Here is a 23,288-nt window from a genome sequence, read left to right as displayed (position 1 = left end):
CTGAAATGTCTCACATATCTTCTCTGGTGTGGGAAGGAAAGGGGTGAAAGACTGGCAGCCCAGGATGTGGGCAAGGTGTTTGTGGAGGCAAGTTTTGGGGTAGACATTTAGGACATGGAAATCATACGTTTCTATCAACCTGTACTGTATTCGCCCCTACAGGTGGTAACTCCTTTGATTCAGAGACATCTCTTCAATTCTGTCCACATGGACAGAATTCACCTCCTGACTTGTGGCACATGACCCAGAGTGGAACAACTGAAGCCCTCCACACCAGCCACAGTGACTAGGTCAGGGATGACCATGACTCAATTCAAGCAAAAGAGAATCATTGATTTTTGCTGCTACTAGAGAGGGGGAAAAATGCTAAGAAGCCACCTGGAGTCCTCTTGGCACAGAAAAGGGAAAAATTGAGAATGATGCATCCCAGAGGAAAATTAAGTCAAAGGATGGAAAGACATCTGGATGAGGGGTAGAGTCCTGGATCCAGCCCAACCTGAAGCCTGATGTCAACCCAGACATTCTCCTTTGTTAAAACCAGGAAAGACAGGTGTTCTTGAATCTACAGTCAGGGACCCCACTGGGCCCCCCATCTCTCCCACCCTTTCCTTGGGTGTCTCTGAACCCTCTAAGAACGTAAGCAAAGTGTTGGCAGTGAGAACTTTATTACGGAAGGGTAACTTTGGCTCCAGAAAAGGGAATAGCAAGGACCTAGTAACAATGACCACTCCAAGGACGCCCTGGTCCTGATTCCAGGGCTCAGACAGGAGGCAGGGAGGCACCTGAGTCTCCCAGGACCTCATATCCAAAGGCAGCTGTGTTCAGAAAGAAGTTTCATTGAGCTTCATCTTGGGGGGTACCAGAGGAACCCCAAGACTTGCAGAGGGCCTGGGAGCTGGTGTCGGTGGCCTTCGGGGTTCCGATCCACTCCGTGCTAGTTCCTGGCAGCGTTCCACAAAGCTGCCTCCCCCACGACGCCGGGGCTCAGCCTGCGGGGGGCTGGGGCTCCCACGGCGGCTAGACAGGCCGCTGTTGCTGGAAGCGGAGTAGAGACTGGAGAGAAGGGGTTGATTACTGCAGGTCATTACTGAGAAGCCGGGCCACACCCCCTTCCCCAGGCCACCATGCTGTCCCTTCTGCCCCACTGCACAGAAGGGTGAGTTATGCCTACCTGGTGAAGGAAGTTCGGGGGGACGGGTTGAGGGGGAAGCCCCGAGAGGAGGCCAGTGGGGCTAGCTCACACTGCTCCAGTTGCTCCATCAGCTCTGCTTCTGTCAGGCCGCCTGCTGGGGTCAGGGACGAGGGGTCAGGGGGGCAAGATAAGCATCACAGGGCAAAGGGCAAACGTCGAGGGTGGGGATAGAAGAAAAGTTGCAGAGGTCAAGGGCCAGGCGCATCCAAAGCTGAGAGGGGCTGAAGAGGGAGGGCCGGGAGGGGGCAGGGCAGAGCAGAGGTCAGAGGGCAAGAGTTTGGAGCGGAAGATCACAATGAAGGAGGTGGTGAGGGGGGTTCAGGGTGGATCTGCGGGGCACGTGGGGGTACCAGGGGCCTGGCCGAGGCTGTCCATGGCGGTGGTCAGGTCCCACATGGCCAGGCTGCCGTTGGCCTGGCCGGTGAGCAGGTAGCGCCGGGGCCGCGAGCCGAGGCGCCGGGAGCCCTCGCACTCCAGCACCGTGAAGGCGGTGGTGGGCGAGCCGTCCACGGAGCGCACGGAGCACACCCTGTGAGGGGGCAGGAGAGTCACCAGGCTGCGCCCGGTCACCTCTCATCTCATACCTTTCCTGGGCCACAGTTTCCACCTTTTCGGCTTCAGTTCCCACCTCTCCAGTGAGCACCCCAGCTTATCTTCCCCACTTCACTCAGCTTCCAGCAGTCTCCCAGGGCGCCCCTCGCCTCACCCCTGTGACTCCAGGTCTGCTGCTCCCTGCTGGCCCCGTCTCAGTCTCAGGGAAGGTTTGAGCCCAGTCCTGAGTGCTTCCTCCCCACCGATCAGTCCCCACATGGGCCCACTCAGCTTCCCACAGCCCCCCTCGGCCCTCCCCATCTGACCCTGGTCCAGCCTTCTCCCTGGGGCCCGGCCCCCTCCAACCTCCAGTCCATCCTCACCAGCGGTCTCAGCTCTTCTGTATTTGGACAAGGCCCTGCCCCAACAGCTCCATTTCTGGTTCTGTACTCTAGCCCCCCAAGACCACGTGTACTTTACGGGGACCCCATCTGCCCATTCCTAGCTTTACAACATGCTGCCCCCTCAGCCTGGCACACCCTCGCACTCCCTCCTTTCCACTGTCCTCATGCCTGCCTATTCTCAAGGTCTGTGCTCAGAGCCCCCTCTTCCAGCAAGCCCTCCCAGATGTCTACCTGGGCAGGAACAAGGTCCTCCTCTGGGCTCTTATGGCTCCCTGTGCTTCCAACCCCACCTGACCCTCTGCCTTAGCCCCCCACGCCACCCTGACCCCTCTGCCTGGCCCCCACCCCCCTTGACCCAATGTCCTATGTCCCCATCCCCACTGAGACCCCTCTGCCTAGTCTCCCCACGCCGCCTGGACCCCTTGCCCACGCCCACCCAATTATGTCACATCTTGAAATCTCCAATACCAGAGGTTCAGGCGTATCCTCCCCCAAGCCTTTGCTCCTTCAGGGCCCCTTGGCTGGGAACCCCTTCTGGCCTAAGGGACCCCACTTCCTCTTGCTTCTCCTCTGACTACGTCGCTATTAGATGCGAGGTCCTCACCTATGTCCAGTGGATGACAGTCTCACGAAGAGCTGGCTGGCACTTGGCACCACCTTCTGAATGAACACTTGCTGGTCGTCCCGCTCGCCATAGGGGCCTAAGCAGCGGGGAAGAGGAGTGTCAGGGTCAGATGGGGCCCTGGACCTCTAGTCCCCTAGATTCTGCCCGCCTCGCCCTGAGGAACTCCTGCCCAGGACTAGGTATCCCTCCCCAGGATACTGGAGCTGAGTGGGGTCACAGAGGGTTGGGGAGTCAGGCAATCAGGAATTGGGGGGTTCTGGGTTGAGTGGTAGTTGGCAGGAATCAGTGGGGGGTCCATACAATTCAACAGGGAGTAAAGGAGGTCAAGAGAGTTCAGGGAACAAAGGAGGCCCACGGGGGTCAGGCAGGGTCTGCGGGAAGGGGGCCAGAGGCCACTAGGCACCGATGTCATTGCCAGCGCTGCAGCCACCATGCCCATCAGCCGACTCCAGGGCGAGGATCTTGAAGGAGGCGAGCGGGGTGGAGCCCGGCTGGGTGGATATCATGCCCCGGAAGCGAGTCACTGACCACGTCCGCACGTGGTTGTTGTCGGCACAGACTGAGGAGCACAGGGCGACAGCAGGTCAGGCCCTACCTGGCCTTCCTGAGCCCCTGGATAACGCTTTTCCAAGCGGTCAGGATTCAGACCCCTCGAATCCTTCCCCTTCAGGTAACTCTCTCTTCCCCAGACTCCAATGGGTCAAAACTCCTTTCGTGTTGGCACTGCCTCCAAAATTGTTCCAGAGCCTGCTCTCACCTCCCCTTACACACTGTCCACCCCTCCTGTCCTCCTCTCCCTGGACACCCCACTCCCATCCCCATGGTGTGTCCCCACATGCAGCCAAGGGACTGTGAGCACCTGCATCAGGCCCCACGCCTCCACTCAGATGCTCCTGTGGCGCCATTTCACTCACGGTCAAGGACAAAGTCTGCTCTGGGCAACACTCCACTTTGGGCACAGAGGCTTGAGGCTCTCCCTCAGACACTTCAAACATCCTCCCAACTCCCAAGCATTTGCAAGGCCTGTTCCCTCTGCCTGGAATGCTTGTCCCAGACAATCTGTACTGCTCATGCCCTCATTTCTGCACAAAGCTCCTTCCTCAGGAAGGTCTTCCCGGTACTGCCCCTCACCAATCCTGAAACTCTCCAGCCATTTGCAGTTTTTTTTAAACCCATGGCCACTGCATCGCCTGATACTGAGTGACAGTTTTATTTATTCACTGTGTGCGGTCCCTACATGAAGGCCAACTCCATGAGGGTAGGGCTTTGGCCTGTCTGGTTCATCCTGTACCCCCTGTGCCTGGCACACAGTAAGTGATCAATAAATGCTTGCTGAACTTATGAATTCTCCCCTCTCTCCCACTAATTCACTCTCCCCCCTCACTGGTCTCCTTCATAGTCTAGGCGACTATGGGACCTCCAGATCAAAATCCTCCCCCCATAGAGGGTGCTACCTACACCACTCCCTCCCCAGGGGGACTCTCAGCCACCTGGCTTGGGGTCCCCACTAAGCCACCCCTCCTGCAGGCTGAGCCCACCTGAGATGAGGTGTTTCTCCGACAGCATGATCTTGGTGACGGGGCTGCGGTGCACGGTGAAGGTCTGGAAGAGCTGCGGCCCCGAGCCCACGGTCTCGGGGTGCTGTACGATGACGCGCACCCCCCCTGAGCTGGTGCCATAGGCAATCTCAATCCAGTTCCCACTGTCACCTGGGAGGACCACAGATGAAGAGCGGGGCAGGGTCACAGAGGCAGAAAACGAGGCAGACACAGACAGATGAAGAGCCTAGAGTCAGGACACGCGCGAGAGGGACAGAGACAGCAAGGTCTGGGCAGTGGAGACCAAGGGACAGATTGAGAAAGAGGCAACCAGAGAGAGGCAGAGACACACGGAGACAGAGCTAATAAGGGGAGAGATACAGGAAAATACAGAAACAAAAAGGAAAGGAAAATGGGGCCTCCCTGGTGGCGCAGCGGTTGAGCGCTGGGCTGCGAAGCTGCCTGCAGCCTCTGCAGCGCCAGTTCGATCCCTGGCTGCCAGCGAGGGTCCCACATGGTGCGCAGACCTCTCCTGCCGCCCGCTGCTCCCCTCAGCAGTGTACTTCGGTCCTTCTGCCTGCTCTGCTCCCCGCTCTGGCTCTGGTGAATTCTCTCACCCTCCCGCGCTTCTGACTGTACCCAGTGCTTGTATAAATACATAAATAAATCTTTAAAAAAAAGGAAAATGGAAGAACGGAGAGAGAGAGAGAGAGAGAAAGAGACAAAGAACCCAAGTCAAGGGAGGGATAATGAGCCAGAGGCAGATGGATACACAGAGAAACGGAATTAGAAAGACAGAAAAACACAGGTAGAGACACAGCCAGCAAGACAAGAAAACGCAGCCTAGTATTTCTAAGGGACTCTTCGATGAGGGAGTCAAGTATCCAGAGAAAAGGAAACCTTTTGGGGTGATAAAATCATTCCACAATTAAGTAGGGGTGATGGTTGTGAAAATGTGTTAATCTACCAAAAAAATCACTAAATTGTACACCTTAACATGGTGGAATTGATGGAATGTGAATTAATGAAAATTAATCTATTGCTCTGCATGTGAGGTCAGGGAACACAACAAAAAAGTCACCTTTGCCCACATTAAAGATGTGGCTGTTTGCTGTACTAGCACACAGCATCATGCCCGAGCTCAGACATGGGCGAGGAACACCCCTCAACCCCCACCCCATGGTCTGGAGTCTGAACAATGTTAATACACAAGCAGTGCTTGTTAAAAGTGTTTGTTGAATGACTAAACGAGAGTTGAATCTATGCCCTCTACCAATAAATCCCACTGGTCATGGTGCACATATAATGGGGAAACAGTGGCAGGGTGGGGCTGTGGCTGGCTGCTGATGGCAGAAGGGAGGCCGCGTCATAGCTTACTGGTCTTAGGGGTGAGGTAGACGCTGAGGGCGGTGACCCCGTCCTCTGCCGGGTCTCGGTAGAGCTCGCTGACAAGGAGGTCATTGTCCTTCATGCGTAGGGGGAACTTCTGCACATCTGGGTGGACATGAAGGGCATGATGTGTTTGCCCCAGGTGCCCTAGTCTTTCCCCACTCTCCCACTTCCCAGGGGAGGCTCTTGGCACCGGGGGGGGGGGGCGGGGGTGGTAGGCTACTGCTCACCCACGTAGTAGATGGAGCCGTTGTTGCAACCCAGGAGGAGGAAGGAGCCTGCCGCGTCGTAACTGGTGATGGGCTGCACCTCCTGGACCTGGGCAGGGCAGGACAGGCGGCGCTGCGGTGCCCCTCCCTGCCTTTGCCTCAGCAGTGGCCCTCCCAACCTGCCCTCTCCTCCCAGATCCAGTCTCCACCCCGGCTTGCAGGCCCACTTCTCCTAGGCCATCAGTGTCTCTCTATCTTAGAACGTCTCTTGGTTTGTGTTTCTGTCTCCTGACCTGGATCTTTCTGACATTAGTTACCCCATCCAGTCCACTGACCACCACGAGCCTGCACCGACCAGTCATTCAGTCCCAGTTCGTCTCCATCCACCCTTCTATTTTGGCTTTTTGACTCCTGTTTCCCTTTGTCTGGTTCTCTCCCTGACTCTGTCTCTTTCTCTCCCTTATCTGTCCCTCTCTCCCAAACACTCACACTTTAACAGGAAAGAACAGTACTGTAGATATTCTGTTGGGTTTTGTTTTATACTCTGGACATGCCTTGGGTGGGTGTGAAGAGAATAACACATGTGTACAACGCATCTCTCTGGGTTTCTGCCTTCCATACCACCTTCCCTTTCCTGCTCACCCATCCACTGCCTGGAGAATCCTCTCTGTTCCTTTCTAAAACCCACCCATCCTTCCTATCAGCTTGGCAGTCCTTCTTCCAGGAAGGCCTCCCTGATGCGCCTTATACCTTTAGCACATACATCCCAGTCTCTGAGTCACTGCTCTCTGACCCTCTGGTGCTTTCCAGGTTGGGTGGGGCCTGGAAGCCCGGCCTGAGTCCTTGTTGTCTGGGCCCCAGGTGGGCCAGCTCTCTAACCTGCCAGTGCTTGGTGACGGCATTCCACACCCCAATGCGTCCCGTGTGGCTTGTGGCGATAAGCTGATTTCCAACGAAGAATAAGGCCTCGACAGGCACCCCCAGGTAGAAGACTCCTGCAATGGGTGGGGATCCCTCAGCTGGCACCCGGCTTTGTGGGGATAAGGGGAGGGCAGGAAAAACTCCACATGCCAGAGGATTCAGCTGGGCCATGGAATCCTCACAGGATAGAGTTCAGCAGGAATTTCGGAGGATGACAGTGAGGGCGATGTCTGCGGTGTGTGGGACTCTAGTGGAATGGAGACACGATGAGCATTTTCTTTTTTTCTTTTCTTTTTTTTTTTTTTTTTGTGGGGCCCTTGCCGTTGGCCGGGGATCGAACTGGCGCTGCAGAGGCTGCGGGCAGCCTCGCAACCCAGCGCTCAACCGCTGCATCACCAGGGGAGGCCCACGATGAGAATTTTCAACAAGCAAAACATTTGAAGAACGCCAGAGGGGTCTCACAAGGACTGAGGTTTTAGGGAAGAATGAGTTGAACAAGTCAGAGACTTCTACAGGGACTGTAGATTCTAACTGGCTCAGGGTTTCTACTGGAGAATCCTAACCCAGCCCAGAGGTTAAAAGGGCAGTGAATTCTGATGGAGAAAAGAATTGTATGTGGGTGCATTTTTCTACCAAGCCAAAGAATTGTAGCAGGTTGGAGCATCTTAACAATGCAAACAATTCTTATGGGTTTGAGGATTTTAGAAGGTGGGTTCTTTTAATGGGTCACCGGTTACAGGAGGATTCTCAAGGGCAAGGGGTTCAGGCAAAAGTGTGGTGACATACCTATCTCAGAGCCACCGCCTTCTGCCTGCAGAGCCCACAGCAGGATCTCACTGCCTGTGGCGGCGGCCACCATCTTGTCATGCTCACCCAAAGCACCACCGAGCACACGGGCTGTGAGCGCCAGTCGCTCGATGGGCCAGTCCAGGCGGGGACTGGAGAACACCAGCTGCCAGCCAGAGGCTTCCTTCAACCTGCAGGAGACACCATCAGCCCTCACCCCCAAGCCCACCCCATCAATAGGGCTCAAAGTATCCAGCCCCTGTGTTCCTTGAGCACCTATAGCAGACAAGAAACTGGGTATAGGCCACGGCGATCCAGTTGTGGTGTCCGCATACCAGGCGCACCATCCCCGGCTCCTCCGGCAGCCCTTGGGGGGAAAAGCAGGAATCAGGGCAGGGTCATGGTGGGGGGGGGGGTGGCCTAGGTTCCCCAGCCTCCCAGGAGATGGAAACATACCTGAAGGGGAGGGAGGGGCTTTCTCATCCAGCATTCGGCCCAGCAGCCCCGCATTGCCCAGGTTGGGGGGCATCGTGTTGCTCCGGCGAACAGGGGCTGGGCGTCCCCCTGCTTGCTGGGGGCTCACCAGGCTATGACGGTTTCGCCGCTTCACTGGGAATACTGTGGGAAGGAGAAGGGACAGAGTGACAATTGTAATCATTCTAGTAACTGCCATAAAGCAAGCACTTAAAATATGCCAAGCACAGATTTGCCCAGAAGCTCAGTCTCCTGATAAAAAGACTTCAGGAGGTGTTGGAACCCACATCAAATGACACTGAATCACACTCGGTATGTTTCTCCCTTTTCCATTCCTTTGAGGCCATCACAGAAGAAAACTGCTATAATATCAATATCTCTTCGTATATGCTATTCTTTCCCCCTTTAATATATATATATATACATATATTTAAAAATATTTATTTTGCAAAAGAACTGGGGTAGGCCAGAAACACAGGGGTGAGAGGATTCACCAGAGACAGAGTGGGGACCAGAACAGGCAGATCTACTGAAATAAACTGCTGGGGGGAGCAGCGGGCAAGAGAGGAGAGGTCTGCTGTGCCATGTGGGTAGCTCCCTGGCCGGGGATCAAACTTAGGCTGTAGAGGTGAGAGTGCTGAGACTTAACTCCTTGCGCCACCAGGGAGGCCCTGATCTTTCCCTTTGAAGAAATGGAAGTCTGTGCCCTTGGCAGGCTCAACATCTAGCTAGAGTTTAATAATAGTTACCTCTGGGCTTTATTTTTGCATTTACTTTGTTTTTATGGTATAAAGGCAGTGATATAAAGCTTCTATTTGAAGTAATTTTTTTTAAATGAGATAAAACTTAAGTTAAAAATAACAGTAGTATAGCTCTTCATATTTGACAAATTTCATGAAGGCAGTAAGTACTGACCAGGGTTAAGGATATAAAGCCATTAACTGAATCTCCCCACACACATTTCCTCTACCAACTACAAAACCAAGTGGTCTACAGTCCCCAGTAACCACTGGGGACAACACGCTTGACTGTTCTAAGGTCTCATGGGGATTATAATCAATAAGTACACTTTAACATTTCTCCCCTCCAGCAAAGGACCCCAGTTCTTCACCAGCCTCCCCACAAGGAAACTAAACGTGGACTATACCTCCTATGGGGTTTGGGGGCATGCCTCCTGCCTTCAAGGGGTGTTCGCTGGCCCACTGCCTCATGGGAAATGCTGTTTCCAAGCATCAGGTTAAGCACGGGATATGGAACTACAACTTCCACAGTGTCTCAGGGTTCAAAGCCCTAAGGGATGCAGCCTTATGGGAAATGTCTTTAGCCGACCTTCCCCACACCCATGAGTAGTGCCAACCTGGTGGAGGTAGGTAACCATTGAAGAGGACGTTTCCGCAGGAAGACCGATCCAATTCTTCCCGCAGCTGCAGACGACGGACTGAGGCAGAAGAATAAGGCTGAAGCTTGGCGGGTACTAAGGTAAATTCTTTCCCCCTCTCCCCACCTCCTTCTCCAGGGAATAACACCACTTAGCTTCAGGACCAAATCCAGTGCTCTCAGCTCTAACCCAAGCTTCCTTCGGGAGGAAGAGGGGAGAGGGAGGATCACTAGACCACTTGTTTTCTCTACAGTGAAGATGCTGAGGGGTCCCCACTTACCCAGAGGAGTAAGCCCATAGAACTGGGCTTCGTGGAGGAGGCTGGAACCGTGGACACCCCTGCGTAGAATTGATTAGGGGTCAGGGTCTGGGGAGTGGGCGCGAGCAGAGAATTTTGAGGATAAAGTTTTCAAAACTGCCGTTTTCGATGAGTTAAGATTCTAAGGATGACATGGGGGTGGAAACGTGCGTGTGTGGGATTCTGGGACACGATTAAATATGACCAAGTTTCTCAAAGAGAACTGACAGAACGGAGCGTAAGTGAAGGGGGGAGAGAAGAGACTTCTCAAGGGACCAGCGCCCCTTTATCCTGCATGCCAACCTGGGGTCCAATTCTTTGGTGCGCAGGAAGTTGAGGATGGGGGCGAAGACGGTGGGGTCCCTGTCGATGAAGATCTGCAGGGGGACAGAGGATGGATGGGGCAAAGAGCAAGGCTGAGTGGGCTTCTGGCCCTCCTACCGGCCCCTCCCTTCCAGGTCTTGCCCCACTCACTGCTCCGGTCTCATCTTTCAGCGTGGAGATACGTCCGCTCAGAAGACTGCAGGGAGGGGACACAGAGCAGGTGTCACAGGCTGGGGTGTGGGTGGAGGAGGGGGTTAGGTCCCTCCCCGCCCGCCCCTCCCGCCCCTCCCGCCCCTCCAGCAGACCCCACCAATCACCTGGAGAAGAAGGAGTCTGGGATCCAGGTGAGCGTCTGGCGGGAGGTACTGAACCTGACCGGGGAAAGTGAGCGGGCGCGAGCTGATGAAGGGGAGGAACGCGGGCCCCGACCCCCGGCCGGTGGAAATCCTTTCTCCCGGGGATAGTCCGGGCTCGCGCCTCCGGCAGGGGGCGGAGCAATCTTTGATGGACAGGGATTTCCTCCCGGAGAGGCGGGGACGCCCAGCCCTCTCCCTGCCCCCAAGGGTGGGGTCTCCGGAATCTCATACACTCACCTCTTGCCCCCCACATTCAGATGAATTACTTCCCCGGGAGGTGCCCGTCCTGAGACCCCCTCAGCGGCAGGCACCGCAGCGGCCATGGCCCCCGGGCGAGCCTGCCGGCCCGCACCCGCTTCCGGGTGTGCAACCGGGACCCGCCCCCGCCGCGTGGTCATTGGGCCGGAGACTGCCGGAGCTTCGGACGATTGGGCAGAGTGCTCGTCCGTCGCAGCTAAATGCTCCACCTCTTTAAAGGGGCCCGCCTTTCCTGTCCTGGACGGGGCGGACTTGGTGGCTCCTTTGGGGAAGTTTAGTAAGGAGCAATAGCATTTCGTAAAGAATGACATTCCTCCATTCCTCTGGGGTTCCTGTTTTAGGAATGGCATCTTTGTCGGGGGGAACATGTTGAGGCCCCGAAATTAGGCCACACCGAGGGGCCCAATGTTCTCCGTAGCCACAGGCTCTCCACCTTGAGTCCTCCCAGGTACATCCCATGAAACGCGAACAAAGCAGCGTAGACCGTCAAAGCCAAAGGATTTATTATAGGTACATACAGTGTGCGCCTGCCACACCGCCCCACACCCCCGGGGCCCCAGCGGCTTCTCCAGGCGGCGATGGGGGCTGCCCGCAACCCGGTTCCCCCACTCCTCAGGGAGGTGCTCCAGCCAGAAGCATGCAGGGGGAGGGCTTCCCCTCGCCCCTCCCCTCAAGAAGAGGCTTTTACAACTGGAGGGGGGAGGAGAGAGGAAGACAGTTTTGAGCTTTGACGCCCCTCCCATTAAAAGCCTTCGCGGATGCGGGGCGGGGGAGGAGGAGGTCGACGTTTTGCAAAAATAAACTAAGTCAGGAATTAACCGCATGGCTCTGAGGCGGTGGAGTGCGGGGGGTTAGGGCCCCCTCACTCCCTCTTCCCAGACAGAGATCAAGGCAGCATTGGAAGTGAGGTAAAGGCGGGGAAGGGGCGTCCCCTCCCCACCCCCTAGCACCCTGGATGGTCCAGGGGACCTCACCAGCGCCCCCTTGCCCATCCTTAGGGCGGAGAGGGGGGCAGAATTGTCGCCCCCACCACCCCAGCTTCTTGGGGCGGGATCTGGGGATTGGGGCAGGGGGCTTGGCTCAACTGACCCCTTACCCGCCCCTCCACCAAGCTCAGTTATTGCATAAAAATAATGGAGCCCCAGCACCTGGGGTGGGGGTGGCGAGCGGGAAGGGGCCGAGATATGGCTATAGGGGCAGCAATCTCCCCACCACTTCTTGGGGTGCAGGAGAAGTCCCCTCCTTTCCAGTGCCCGTCATGGCGCATCCGCAGTGTTGCTGGAACAAGGGGCATCCGCCCCTGCGGAAGAGAAAGTGTCTTTGTGCCCACAGTGTGGAGAGGAGGGTCAGGGAGATGGATGTCTCACGCCCTGGGGATGGGAAGTCACTTCCGGCGCCCGCTGGCTCTGCGCTCCCCCGGCTCCCGCTTGGGGTTGCCCTCATCTGTGGACGACGTGGTGGGTAGTGTCTGTCCCCAGCGGGCAATCTCCGCGTGTTCCCCCACCGAGGCAGCCACAGCCTCTAGCCAGCCATTCATCTCCTCCTGGAGAGAGAAATGACACAGTCCATGTTTGCAAGACAGAAGGCTGAGAAACAGATGAGTCTGGGGCCTCAGTTTCCCCTCTGAACTGCCCTCGCTGAACCTCAGTTTCCTCATCTTTTAAGTGGGGCGGTGATGATGATGGTGATAATTCAGACTTACATAGAGCACGGATCAGGTCTATTCTAAGCACTTGGGTGGATTAAATTTTGGTTGATTTCAACCTATGCAACAGAATTAATCCCCACTACAGAAAACAATGATAATATCAGCGGACACTGACATTTAGTAGGCCTTATTTGGTAGGCCTTATTACTCTATGTGTATCCATTTATTAAATTTTCACATTAACCCTGTAATGGAAAACTTTCATTCTCCATTTTAAGGCTAAACAAAGGCAAGCAAGGAGAAAATAACAAGCCTATGTCACAGCCTCTTGTGAGGATGAACGAGATATCAAGCGTTGGGATTTTCAGTATCTTTTCAGTCACCTCCACACCTGCTCCTCCTCCCCTCAACTCTCCCCCTTGCCCCAGGCCCAGCGTCACATTCCCATCTCACCTACCTACCTCTTCCTCCACTCCCCACTGTTCTGCCCTGGTTCAGCCTATTGCTTCCCCATTTGGGTCTCTGCCCTGGCTGCCTCCAGGGTGCCATACTTCAACTCTGCCCTCTCCAATCTACCCTGCCCTGGAAAACAAAGGAATCTTTCTTATGCCTCACTGTTAGCCTGCAGTGGCTCCCCGGTGCCCTAGGACAGCCTCCAGCCTCCTCAGATGGGCCCACAAAGCCTGCTGAGATGCAGCATGCAGCCCCTGGTAACTTTCTCCCCCCCCTCAGTTAACCCTCAGCAATTCTGTGCCTTTGGAGCTTTGCACTGGGGTTCCCTCCTCCCTTTATTTTTTAAAGCGGATTCCCTCCTCTTTCCACTTTCACCTCAGAGGTCAAGGTAAGAAGGTTAGACTGTTCTGGCTTCCAGAGAGTTCTCTCACCCTCCACTCTCCCCTTCACCCCCTCTCCCCCCCACCCCAGAAAGGTTAGGAAGTTCCTCTGAACTCTCACTGCCCGTGGGCTTTCATTACAGCGCAGGAAACTCTGGTTTGTGCTTCCCCTCTCATCCACAGCCCCCCACTCCGGCAGAGGGGAGTCAAGCAGCTGGGTCATTCCAAAGGGCTACATGAAGAAGAGGAAGGACTATATCTCACCTCATCTTTAGCCTGGAGCAAAAATTCGCTGCCATCCTGGGTCCTGTGGGAGGGTGACACAAGACTTGAGGGATCTGGCGCAAGGGCCCAGCCCACCCATCCAATATCTGTCCTCTAGGGGAGCAGGGTATCACTGGGGAGGGGAAGAGGCCCCTTGGATCCCTCCCTCTAGACCATTGGGGGGCTCACTGGAGTTTGAAGACGTGCTTCTTTTTCTTGTAGTCACTAGCCACCTCGCTGGTGGCCTTGTGCAGGCTGAGCAGTGGCTCCCCGCCATGTGTGCCCCCAGATGCCGGGCCCTTGGAGTCCTTGTAGAAACCCAGCTCCCCCTTGCTGAGCACGCAGTAAAGGCTCACCCATGACCTGGGGCGACGAGAGGGGACTCAAGGCAGAGCCACAGAACTCTGCCTGGATATGCTTCATTAATACCCTCAAAGGCTGAACATGTCTGAGCCTTCCTACCTTTGGGCTTTGCCCTAACTGGGATATATGACTGATGTGCTCTTCCTTGTGGCTGTTCCCAAACTGGGGGAAGGCTCTAAGTCTCTCGACCTCAAGGCTGCCCGCTGCTGGGGTTGCCCTTCCCTATCCACTCTCATACAGAGTTTCCTGAAGGCAAGACTTAAGCTGTCTCCTCAGAACCCTTGCTTGTATATTTGTCCATCCCTAGCCCTTGGAAACCTCCTGAAGGAGATCTATTGGTCTACTGCCTACAATGAGGTATTCCCATCACCCCAATCAGCCAAACCCCAATTGAGGAGGAAGTCTCCCATGAGCAAAATACACCCAGGTGCCCCTGTTTATTCCTACCTTGCCCTAACACTTCCAGATCCCACAGGCAAAATCTCAACCTACTCTGCCACTTCACATCTTGGGGCTCGGCCTCAGTGCACGGGTACGCCAGCGTTTCCCCTTTTGGCTCTCTCCCCAGATTCGGCCTCCCCAGATTGGACAAAAAGGGGTTGGGCAACTAGGAGCTGGACTCCCAGAGAAGGCACATCACCACGAGGCCCCCTTTGGGAATGCAGGCGGTGGCCCCCGCCCCCGGCCTCACCCCGTCAGCGCCGGCGCCAAGTTTGGGTTCCCGCCCCCTGTTTGAAACATCAAGGTTGGCCCCACCGCGCGCATAGGCTGGAAGGTCTCTCCAGGCTCCACCTTACAAGCCACGGGAACCCTCTACACCAGCTCTAGTTAACTCCTAGGTGGCTGCTAGGAGACTGGATCGTCATCTCTTCAAGTCTCTAACATTTCCCTCAGGCTCCGCCCCCTTCGAAACGCCATCCGCTCACCCACCGCGCGCTCCGATCTGGGACCCCGCGCCGCCGTCGGTCCCAGAACGTAAGCCCCGCCCCCTCTCCAGGCCCCGCCTTCCCCGCCACCAGTTGGACGCCCTGACGCTTAACCCCGCCCCCTCCCCGCCGCCTCGGGCCCCACCTAGTCTCATTAGACACTGAGCTTGGGACCCGCCTTCCAAAGCCCCGCCCACGCGCTCACCGGTTGGACGACTTGCGGTTAGCGTCGAGCTCGCGCTTGCGCAGCAGGAAGCCCTCGTGCTGCACTGTGTGAGTGGGCGGAGCCGGAGGCGCGGGGGCGGAGCCGCCCTGGGCCGGGGCGGAGCGCGAGCGCCGGCTTCCCCCGCCCTCACCACCCTCTCGCGGCCGCGGCCGCCGTCGCGGCTTGGGCCGGTCCCGTGCCCGCGGCCGGTCCGGCCGAGGTGTCCGCTCGAGCGGCTCAAGCCCGTTGGGCAGGCGGCCGGGGGGAAGCTCGCGAGGCTGAGGCAGCGACGGCTGTGTGAAGGGAGGGGAGAGGGGTGCTGTCCAGAGGGGACGCGGGCCCTCTGCCTGGGGGACTCACGGGTGTGGGGCCCCACCTGTCTGCAGGGCCATCGATTTGGTTTGGGAGGCCTGGAGGCCCAAATCTTAGGGGCCCCACCGGCCTTGGGAGTGAGGCTTCCTAAATTTGGACTCCCTGTCATCTCGGGGAGGAGAGGCCGGACCTCTGGAGGTGGGGGCGCAGGCAGGTGGAGCTGTCTGGAGGAGGAATCCGCACTTCACTCTGTGTATGCGACTAAGAGGCTGTTTGAGACCCCACTGGGCTGGAGAAATAGAGCCCACGACAGATGTGGGGAGTCTAGAGTCTATGTGTGTGGAAGGGGAAGGTTTCTTAGGCCCTGTGGCCTCATATTTGTAAGGGACACATCTCCAGATTGTAGGGGATCAGCTGGTGGCCCTGTCTATCCCCTGAGAATGTCTGTCTGCAGGATTCATAATGGGGGGAGGGCTGAGGATTAGGCACCAGTGTTTCTGGGGTCCTGACTTCTGCTCTTCAGAAAGGGGTCTCCATACCCCCACCCATCCCCATCCCGAGGCTCAACTTACCCCAGCAGGGAGCCCTGGGCCTGCCTCTTTCTCCTGCAGCTGCTCCACAATGTCAGCCAGGGTTGCCTTCCTGGGGTGGGGGGGAAGGACAGAAAGACCAGGTGGAACTGGGGTGCTTTCTCCTGGCACCAGCCTGGCTGGCTGGAGGATCCTCCACTTCTTAGCTTGCGATGCCAGGCTGATATGTCCATCCCTGCAGCTGCCTCACTCAGGACTTTGCCTTACATGCCACAGGTGCTTGTTTCATGTCTGCTGGAGAGAGGACAGATCCTCTCTCCCCTTTGAGTTTGAGGCAGATTGCAAACTGGTGCCTTCAAGTCTCTGAACACAGTGTTGCCTTTTCCCACCCACCTCCTGAGCTCCAAAGCCCCCTGAAATTCCCCCAACCCCACCCTGATCATTCTGGGTTATCACTGTCTGCTGACATGTCTGTTTCCCCCACTAGACTGTAAGCAGGCTAGTCCCATGAAAGCAGGCTAAGGTTGGTTCCATCGCGCCTTGCATTTGTGGGCATTTGGCAAACATTCATGAAATAAATTTAAAACAGGTCAAGAAGTCACTGTCTATGAGGCCTATCTGGGGCCTCACCACACTGCTGAGCACCAAGTCCTGGTGTACCTGTCTCCTAAAGAGGGCTGGGATGGGGCTTCAGGAAGGGGGACTGGGGAAGGATCTGGGGTGCTAACTGTGGTCAGGCACCGCAGTATTTGACCTGGGCCTCCCTTGTGGCGCAAGGGGTTAAGCATCACACTATGAAGTAATCCGCAGCCTCTGCAGCACGAGTTCGATCCCTGGCAGCCAAGGAGCAACCCACATGGCGCAACAGACCTCTCCTGTCTCGTCTGCTGCTCCCCTCAGCAGTGTATTTCAGTAGATTGCTCCTCACCCCGTCTCTGGTGAATCCTCTCACCCCCCACATCTCTGGCCTGTACCCCACTTCTTGTATGCATAAATAAATAAATCCTTAAAAAAAAGAAAAGAAGGGAAAAAGGTATTTGACCAAAGACCTCTTTCTGGGGACACTGCTGACTGGATCCACCTGCCCAAAACACTATTTGTTACCTCTCATTCCGAAAGCCCGAGTTCTAGCCAGCTTCACGCAAACTGAATGACTTCCCCTCTCGCAGCTTCAGTGGCCCCATCCATGAGATGGAGATGACAACAGCCATCAGTTTATAAAGGTGAGACTGTGCTAAAGGGTTTGCTCTCTAATAGGGGAGGTGATGGTTCCAATATTAGCCCAGTGGAGACCTGGTGCCTATGGCCACCCATGGGGTTAATGCCAGGTCAGGACCCAGTGGCTGACACCCTGCCCTTTCTTCAACAGCCGCTCGGGGCGGTGGGCAGTCTCCTACCCTTCTTCAACCTCAGCTTACACCTCTGCAAAATGGGTGCACGGATCTTCCTTCAGCGCCGTGAAGCCCTCTGCACTGGGCCCGTGTGGGCTCTGGAGACCCACGGGCCCGCTTGCTTCCCTCGCTCCCTGGCCCCCAGGGACTCACCCCTTCACCGGGTCTCCTCTGGCGGGCGTCTCCTGCTCGCTGGACTCCTGCCGTTCCAGCCGCCGCTCGCGCCGCTCCCGCCGCCGCTCCATCTGCTCGTAGCGGCCCAGCGTCAGGCTGTGCGCCACGTCGTGCTCCGCCGACTCCTGCCGCTCTGACCTCCGCCTCCGCGCAGTCTCCTCGGGTTGATCAGCAGATTCCTGCCGATCTGGTCGCCGCCTCCTGGGCGGCTCCTCCGCGCGATCCGCTGACTCCTGGCGCTCCGACCGCGGCCGGACTTGCTCCGCCGCCGTGGGGGCCCCGGGGGCTCCGGGGTTATCCGCTGCGTCCTCCGGTGCGGGCGCGGCCGGCGGGGCCGTGGGCTCCACCCTCCCCGGGACCTCCGGCAGCCGATCGATACGCGGCTGGAGGCGCTCGGGCTTGAGCTCCTGGCGCACGTACCCCACCCGGGTCCGCACCTCGGCTGACAGCGTGTCCGAGGCCCGGCGGGCCAAGGGCTCCAGGCCCCTCTCGTAGCCCCCCGGCCGCAGCAGGGGCGCCGCCTTGGCCGCCAGTTCCGCGGGGTCTCCAAAGAACTTGCGCCCCAGCAGTGGGGTGGGCGGCTGCTTGCTCTGCTCCGCTTTGAGTTTCTCGATCTGGGGGTGAAGGGGTCAGGGTGAGAGAGAGGTCATTACGGCTTGGGGGCGTCTGGAAAGGCGGTTCTGGGTTGGTCTGCCTCAGCACCCAGCGTATTTTTAGTGAAAAAGCAAGGCTGGCCAGGCCTGTGTCCAGGGCAACTTTGCCCTCTGCTGGGAACTTAATTCTTTTTTTCTCTTGCCAACACCTAGTTGTTGTTGTTGTTGTTTTTCATGAAGTGTATAAATCGTCGCTTTCCCTTTCCTGATTTCCCTTTCTCCTTCCTCAGTGTCTCCTCCGCCTGGGACCTGAAGACTTTGTATTATGGGCTCTTCACCTCATTCTTCAAGTGTTAGCTCAGACTCCCTCAGGCCCAAGACAAGTACTTTTGGGCTCCTACAGCCACCTGAGCACCCCCCTCCAGTCCCCCATGTCCCTTCCCCACCCCTGGACTGGGAGCTCAATGAGGGCCTATCTGGGTGGGACCTCACCCCACTGCTGAGCACCAAGTCCTGGTGTACCTGTCTCCTACAGAGGGGTGGGATGGGGCTTCAGGAGGGGCTCTGGGGCAGGATCTGGGGTGCTAACCGTGGTCAGGCGCCGCAGAGAACTGAACCTCTCTTCCCAGGCTGCAGCAGCTTTGCGGAAGGCCTCATGTCGCCGGATTAGCTGCTCTACCTCGTCCACACTGCTGCCCAGCTCCCGGCTCTGCAGAAGCGGCTCCTGGGCCGTCAGCCAGGCGTCGGCCACCACTGCCTCTTGGGCAAATTGGTGCACCTCCAGCACTGAGGGGACATGCAGGAGAGGGTGCTGGGGCACCTGGGGCATCACTGTTTTCTCTGACACCACACACATACACATGCACACACACACCCCTGACTTCTCCCATCCCAGCCCTGCCCACTCTGGGCTCAGCTTCTCCCCTAGGTGAATGTTAGCAAGGATTCGACAGCAATTAGGCCCCTTGTTCATCCTTTTTGGCCTCATGTTTGCTGCTGGGGACACTCTGGGTCTTTGTGGACATGTTCGAGCACGTCCCTGTGCCCCTGAGCCCCGTGTCTGGGCCCTCACTCACTTTGCTGCAGCCACTCCCAATGGCGGTCCCACTTGTCCGACACCTCCTCCTTCCTGGTCCCCAGCTTGTCCAGCTGTGCCTGGATCTGGGAGTGGTGGGTGGGAGAGGTGTCAAGGGTAGCTCCTCTCCCAAGGCCAGGGAGGGTGGCGGAGGACCCCTGCCCCTCCGCACCTCGTCAGCCATGGCACTCTTGTTGAGCAGCAGAGAGCGCCCCAGCTCCTGGCAGGCTGTCAGCTCGGGCACCCGCGCCTCCAGCTCGGTCTTCAGGCCCTGGTGGTAGTTCATGAGCACCTCCACCGACGACACATCCCTAGGGCGGGCAGCGGGAGAGGAGCTGAGCCAGGGCAGCCCCCCTTGGCAGCTACTGACGAACCCCAATTCCTGAGGCTGAGGTTCATGGCAGCTCAGGACACCCACCTCCTATCGCCAAGTTCTGAATGCAAGGGCACCCCCTGATTTCAACTTTCTCCAAGGTGCTAAAATTTCACACTTCAGTGATTCTAATCTAGGATTTCAAAATCCAGTTCTCACTTTCTCCACTTATGCTTCTGAAGGTTCACTGGCCAAATTCTTCTAAGGCTGTGTTGTCTACTATGCTAGCAGCAGCTAGACCTGGGTGCCAAGTGAGTACTTAAAATGTGGCCAGACTGGACTGACATGTGTGGCAATGTATAGTGAACACCATATCCTGAGGGTTTAGTACAAAAAGGGAATGTAAAACAGCTCCTTATTTTTAACATTAAGTATATGTTGTTCATAGTTGGGGTACACTGGGCTCAATAAAATGAATTACTAAAATGAGTTTTCACTCGCTTCTTTTTCCCCTTTTAAGGTGGTTATAAGAAAATCTTCCCTTAGTTACGTACTTCGTATTTGTGGTTTGTGCTGCATCACTGTGGGACAGTGCTGTGCTCATCCGCCCACATGTCCAAAACAAACTCCACGTTCTGAAGGGCCCCCCAGCCAGCAAGTACAGCTTTGGAACACTTCACAGGTCCCAGCTGAAGGGCCCCGGTTGTGAGATTCCTACTAGGACGTGAGATATCTGGAACAATCTTACTGATCCTCTCCTCGCTCCACAGCGTGGCCTGCCCTGTAAGTCTCCATCTCGGTAAATTCACCCCTACTCATGGGTACGCTGCTGTCCTTCAAGCTAATCCATCAGTCGAGAAGGGACCTTTATAACTTCAAAACATACCCTGTGACATGATAGGAAACCTGAGATTTGTTTTAAAATAACTCAGCAAGGGACAGAGGGGGTTTTCAGGGAACGTATAGATGAAACGAGAGGGGTCCAAAGTGCTAGCCTCACGGGATGCTTGTTGGCTTTACGCACGTGTGTTCACCGTAATGCTGCCACTACTGTGCATTTTTGAAATTTTTCTTTAACAGAAAGATTTTTTTTTTAATTCCCAAAACCAATCACTTCTCCCCATCTCCATAACACTGCAGTGAACTAAGCTGCCATCACCTCTCACTTGTATTAGAGCAATAGTTTCCTAACCCGTCTACCTCTTCTTCCACCTTTGCCCGCTACAGACTATTTCCCACAAGGCCAGAGAAAAGGCAAACTCCCCACCAGGCATTCATGTCACCTCGCCAACCTCATTACCTACCATGCCCCTCACCCCCTCACTCACTCCATCCAGCCACAGTACTTGGCTAGCTCTTCCTCAAAGGAGCCCAACTACCACCTACCTCAGGGCCTTTGTACTTGCTGATCCCTCCACCTACAAAACCCTTCCCCCAAAACTTCACCCAACTCACCATCACTTCATTCAGGTCTCCACTCAAACGTCACATCCTCAGAGAGGCCTTGCCAGCTAGCACCTCGTCCCCTTACCTTGCTTTATTTTTCTTCAGAGCACTTATTACTATCTGAAATAATATTAGGTGTTTGTTTACTTATGTGTGCCCTCTCTCCAGCCTCAGAATGTAAGCTGCATCAGGGCTAGGGCTTGGCCTTGCTCACCATCTGACACACAGTAGGCATTCAGTATATTTTCCCTGAGTAAACGAACATAGGCTCCAGGCCTCACAGTCACAGAACAAGGCTATGTGAGTGCAGGTTTAATCCCTAAAAACACCCACACCATCCCTCCCACTCTATTGCCTCATCTGTGGTTAGGTGCCTAAGGTCTGGGAAGCAATTTTTGGGGCCAAGTGAGAGAGGACGTGGCTCCCAATCACCACACAGGCTTCTGCCAGACACGCGCCTCAAACCATCATGCGAGCAATAAATCAGCGCCTACTGGGTTAAGCCACCTATAAAGTCCTATGCCTCCCCGCACCTGCCCTGGCTTTGACCCATCCCATGCCCCACAGGAAGGGCAGTAGCGGGCACCTGGGAAGGACTGAAGCCCCGTGCTCTGAGCCCCCATGCATAGCATTTAGAACAGTGCCTGCCGCACAGAGGAGCACCGACCAGCACAGGCTCCTGTGATTTCTTAGGGGAAGGGGACTGCTGATGGGCGAGGGTGGCTGCCCAGAGGCAGGTAGGGAGCCGGAGGTGGGATGAGGGGCACCTGGGTTTGTCAGCTGCCCCAATCTGGCCAGCGATGCCATCCATCCAGGAGAGCAGATCCCGGGCCTGGCTGTGGAAGCGCAGGGCGTCGGCCGTGGAGCTGACGTGCAGGCGGGCGTCCTCACAGGCTGCCAGCAGTTCCTTCCAGCCCTGCAGCACCTCCTGCTCCCGGCTGGCAATGGCCTCTGCGTGCTCGCCTGCGTACACCGTCCGCAGCTGGGCTGCCCCCTCCTGCAGCTGCCGTACCTGAGGGGCATACCAGGTGGAGCACAGCCCTCCACGGGGGCCAGGCTCTGCTGGCTGGTGCAGGCTGAAGATGCAAGGAGCCTGCACCCTCCTGATCCCAACACAGGGTTCCCCACCTCTCCGCTGCCTGATTTCTTTTGGCCTCAGAGCTCTAGTGCTCCTGGGCCTGACACTTCATTTTCTCAGGCCCACCTCTACCTTGTTTCGGCCTTTCCGATAGCCTTCAGGAAGCTCCTTCCTCCCCAATGTCTATTAGACAGTTGTCCTGTGAGTTCTTACTCGATTTCTTTTCAGACCCGCTACCTACTGCCCAATTTCCTTTTGAATAAACTATTCGATTACCATCAAGGCTTCCGCCATTGGATCCCCAGACCCTCTGCTCACACTCTATGGCCTCAACCACCTGATTTCTGGCAGAGCCAGCAGCACATTTCTACATTCACCACTCAACCTCGTGATCTCTCCGCCTGATTTTGAAAGTCGTCTGTATGGTTTATGTCCATAGTCTACCATTAAACCCAAACCCAGTTTCCTTCCGCTGTCTGAGTTTTTTTGAGGCCCAGTTTCATTTCCATCGGATTTCTGGGGTCTGCCTCCCCACCCACCTCAGACCCACTATCTAATTTCTATGGACTCTTTAGCCATGTCCATTAAGTCCACACCCATCAATTTTCTTTATGAAAATCCCACAATTTCTAGCAAAGGCTATCTCCTTGCTACCTGCCCCACGGCCAAATTTCTCTTCGCCCTCTCAGTTCCCCTTAGGTGCTCCATCTAGGATTGAGAAAGATGCACTTGGTAGTTTCTAGAAGAACCCCTGCCCCACCTCCATGGAAAACAGGGTCAAATTTCTACAGCTCAACCATCCTGCTTTCTTCCGCCCATCTCCTTGCTGTGCATCATGCAGCTGGTGCATTTTCTCTGCCCAGCATCTAATTTCTCTGTTCTGTGCTGTTTCTATCTGTCCACTGGCTTATTTTGACCTGCTCTACAGCTTGATTGACCTGCTCTACTGCCCACATCCCTCGACCACCTTGTTCTCCCTCCCACCAGCCCCTCCTGGCCGCCGGCGCCCCACCTGGGACACAAGGAGCTGCAGGTCATGTTCAAAGGCACGCAGTGTCCGTTGCATGGAGCTGGCACTGGGTCTCGGCTCAGGTGGGGCGGTCAGGCGGGGCAGTCGCCTCCGCTTCTCCTCGATCTGTCCCTGAAGCTCCCGGGCATCGCTGAAGAACTTGTGCAGTTCCCGAGAGGCAGCCAGCAGCTGGGCGCGGGTGCCCATCAGCTCCAGCAGCTCGGCCCAGGCCTCGTTCAGTCCATCCTTCCACTCAGCCATGGTGGCCGCCGCTGTGTGGCCACACTCAATCAGCTCGTCCACCATCTGGTTCACAGCCGCCAGTCGCTCCCGCCCTGCGGTGCCCGTCTCACTGGCAAACTCTGAGAATTTCTCCTGCAGTACCTGCCACCAGGAAGCAGGGGGCACAGCATGGGCAAAGGTACCGTGTGCACAAGCCCCCACC

General features: G+C 56.3%; 2 protein-coding genes across 3 annotated transcripts in view; both read right to left on the bottom strand.

Moving 5' to 3' along the window:
* Nucleotides 1–634: 634 nt before the first annotated feature.
* Nucleotides 635–10,764, bottom strand: SHKBP1 (SH3KBP1 binding protein 1). Of its 2 annotated transcripts, none has more exons than XM_037516589.1 (18): nt 10,663–10,764; nt 10,387–10,440; nt 10,220–10,265; nt 10,049–10,122; nt 9,728–9,786; nt 9,427–9,507; nt 8,052–8,213; nt 7,872–7,962; nt 7,596–7,786; nt 6,768–6,883; nt 5,910–5,997; nt 5,668–5,784; nt 4,291–4,461; nt 3,156–3,311; nt 2,732–2,828; nt 1,543–1,721; nt 1,172–1,286; nt 635–1,053 (listed from the first exon to the last, which is right to left on the bottom strand). In XM_037516589.1, exons 1-18 carry the CDS (start codon nt 10,746–10,748, stop codon nt 822–824), a joined length of 2,115 nt encoding a protein of 704 aa, XP_037372486.1. In that variant the 5' UTR covers nt 10,749–10,764; the 3' UTR covers nt 635–821. The 2 variants fall into 2 exon arrangements, with proteins under 2 accessions (XP_037372486.1, XP_037372487.1); XM_037516590.1 differs by having other exon boundaries at nt 1,172–1,283.
* A 410-nt stretch (nt 10,765–11,174) lies between these two features.
* Nucleotides 11,175–23,288, bottom strand: part of SPTBN4 (spectrin beta, non-erythrocytic 4) — a 68,912-nt gene continuing 56,798 nt past the window's right edge. The window contains exons 26-36 of the mRNA XM_037516588.1: nt 22,847–23,227; nt 21,524–21,768; nt 19,170–19,308; nt 18,999–19,083; nt 18,512–18,708; nt 17,309–17,943; nt 15,807–15,876; nt 14,923–15,215; nt 13,618–13,791; nt 13,429–13,471; nt 11,175–12,226 (exon numbers count right to left, since the gene is read on the bottom strand). Of these exons, the coding sequence (XP_037372485.1) occupies nt 12,068–12,226; nt 13,429–13,471; nt 13,618–13,791; nt 14,923–15,215; nt 15,807–15,876; nt 17,309–17,943; nt 18,512–18,708; nt 18,999–19,083; nt 19,170–19,308; nt 21,524–21,768; nt 22,847–23,227 (2,421 nt within the window). The 3' untranslated portion in view covers nt 11,175–12,067. The remainder of the gene's footprint in view (nt 12,227–13,428; nt 13,472–13,617; nt 13,792–14,922; nt 15,216–15,806; nt 15,877–17,308; nt 17,944–18,511; nt 18,709–18,998; nt 19,084–19,169; nt 19,309–21,523; nt 21,769–22,846; nt 23,228–23,288) is intronic.

Source organism: Talpa occidentalis, unplaced genomic scaffold (assembly GCF_014898055.3).
Source record: "Talpa occidentalis isolate TD23 unplaced genomic scaffold, MPIMG_talOcc4v2.1 talOcc4.17, whole genome shotgun sequence".
Taxonomy (NCBI): Eukaryota; Metazoa; Chordata; class Mammalia; order Eulipotyphla; family Talpidae; genus Talpa; species Talpa occidentalis.
The sequence above is the reverse complement of the archived record's forward strand: the minus strand, read 5'-3'. Positions and strand labels throughout refer to the sequence as shown.

Bases quoted from the DNA above. Each gene is read 5' to 3' on its own strand.
- SHKBP1 (XM_037516589.1), bottom strand. From the start codon at position 10,748: ATGGCCGCTGCGGTGCCTGCCGCTGAGGGGGTCTCAGGACGGGCACCT. The intron at 1,722-2,731 runs GTGAGGACCTCG...GCCCCCTCACAG, and splicing joins CTGTCATCCACTGGACATAG to GGTGTGCTCCGTGCGCTCCG. The intron at 1,054-1,171 runs GTAGGCATAACT...CCTTCTCTCCAG, and splicing joins CCCCGAACTTCCTTCACCAG to TCTCTACTCCGCTTCCAGCA.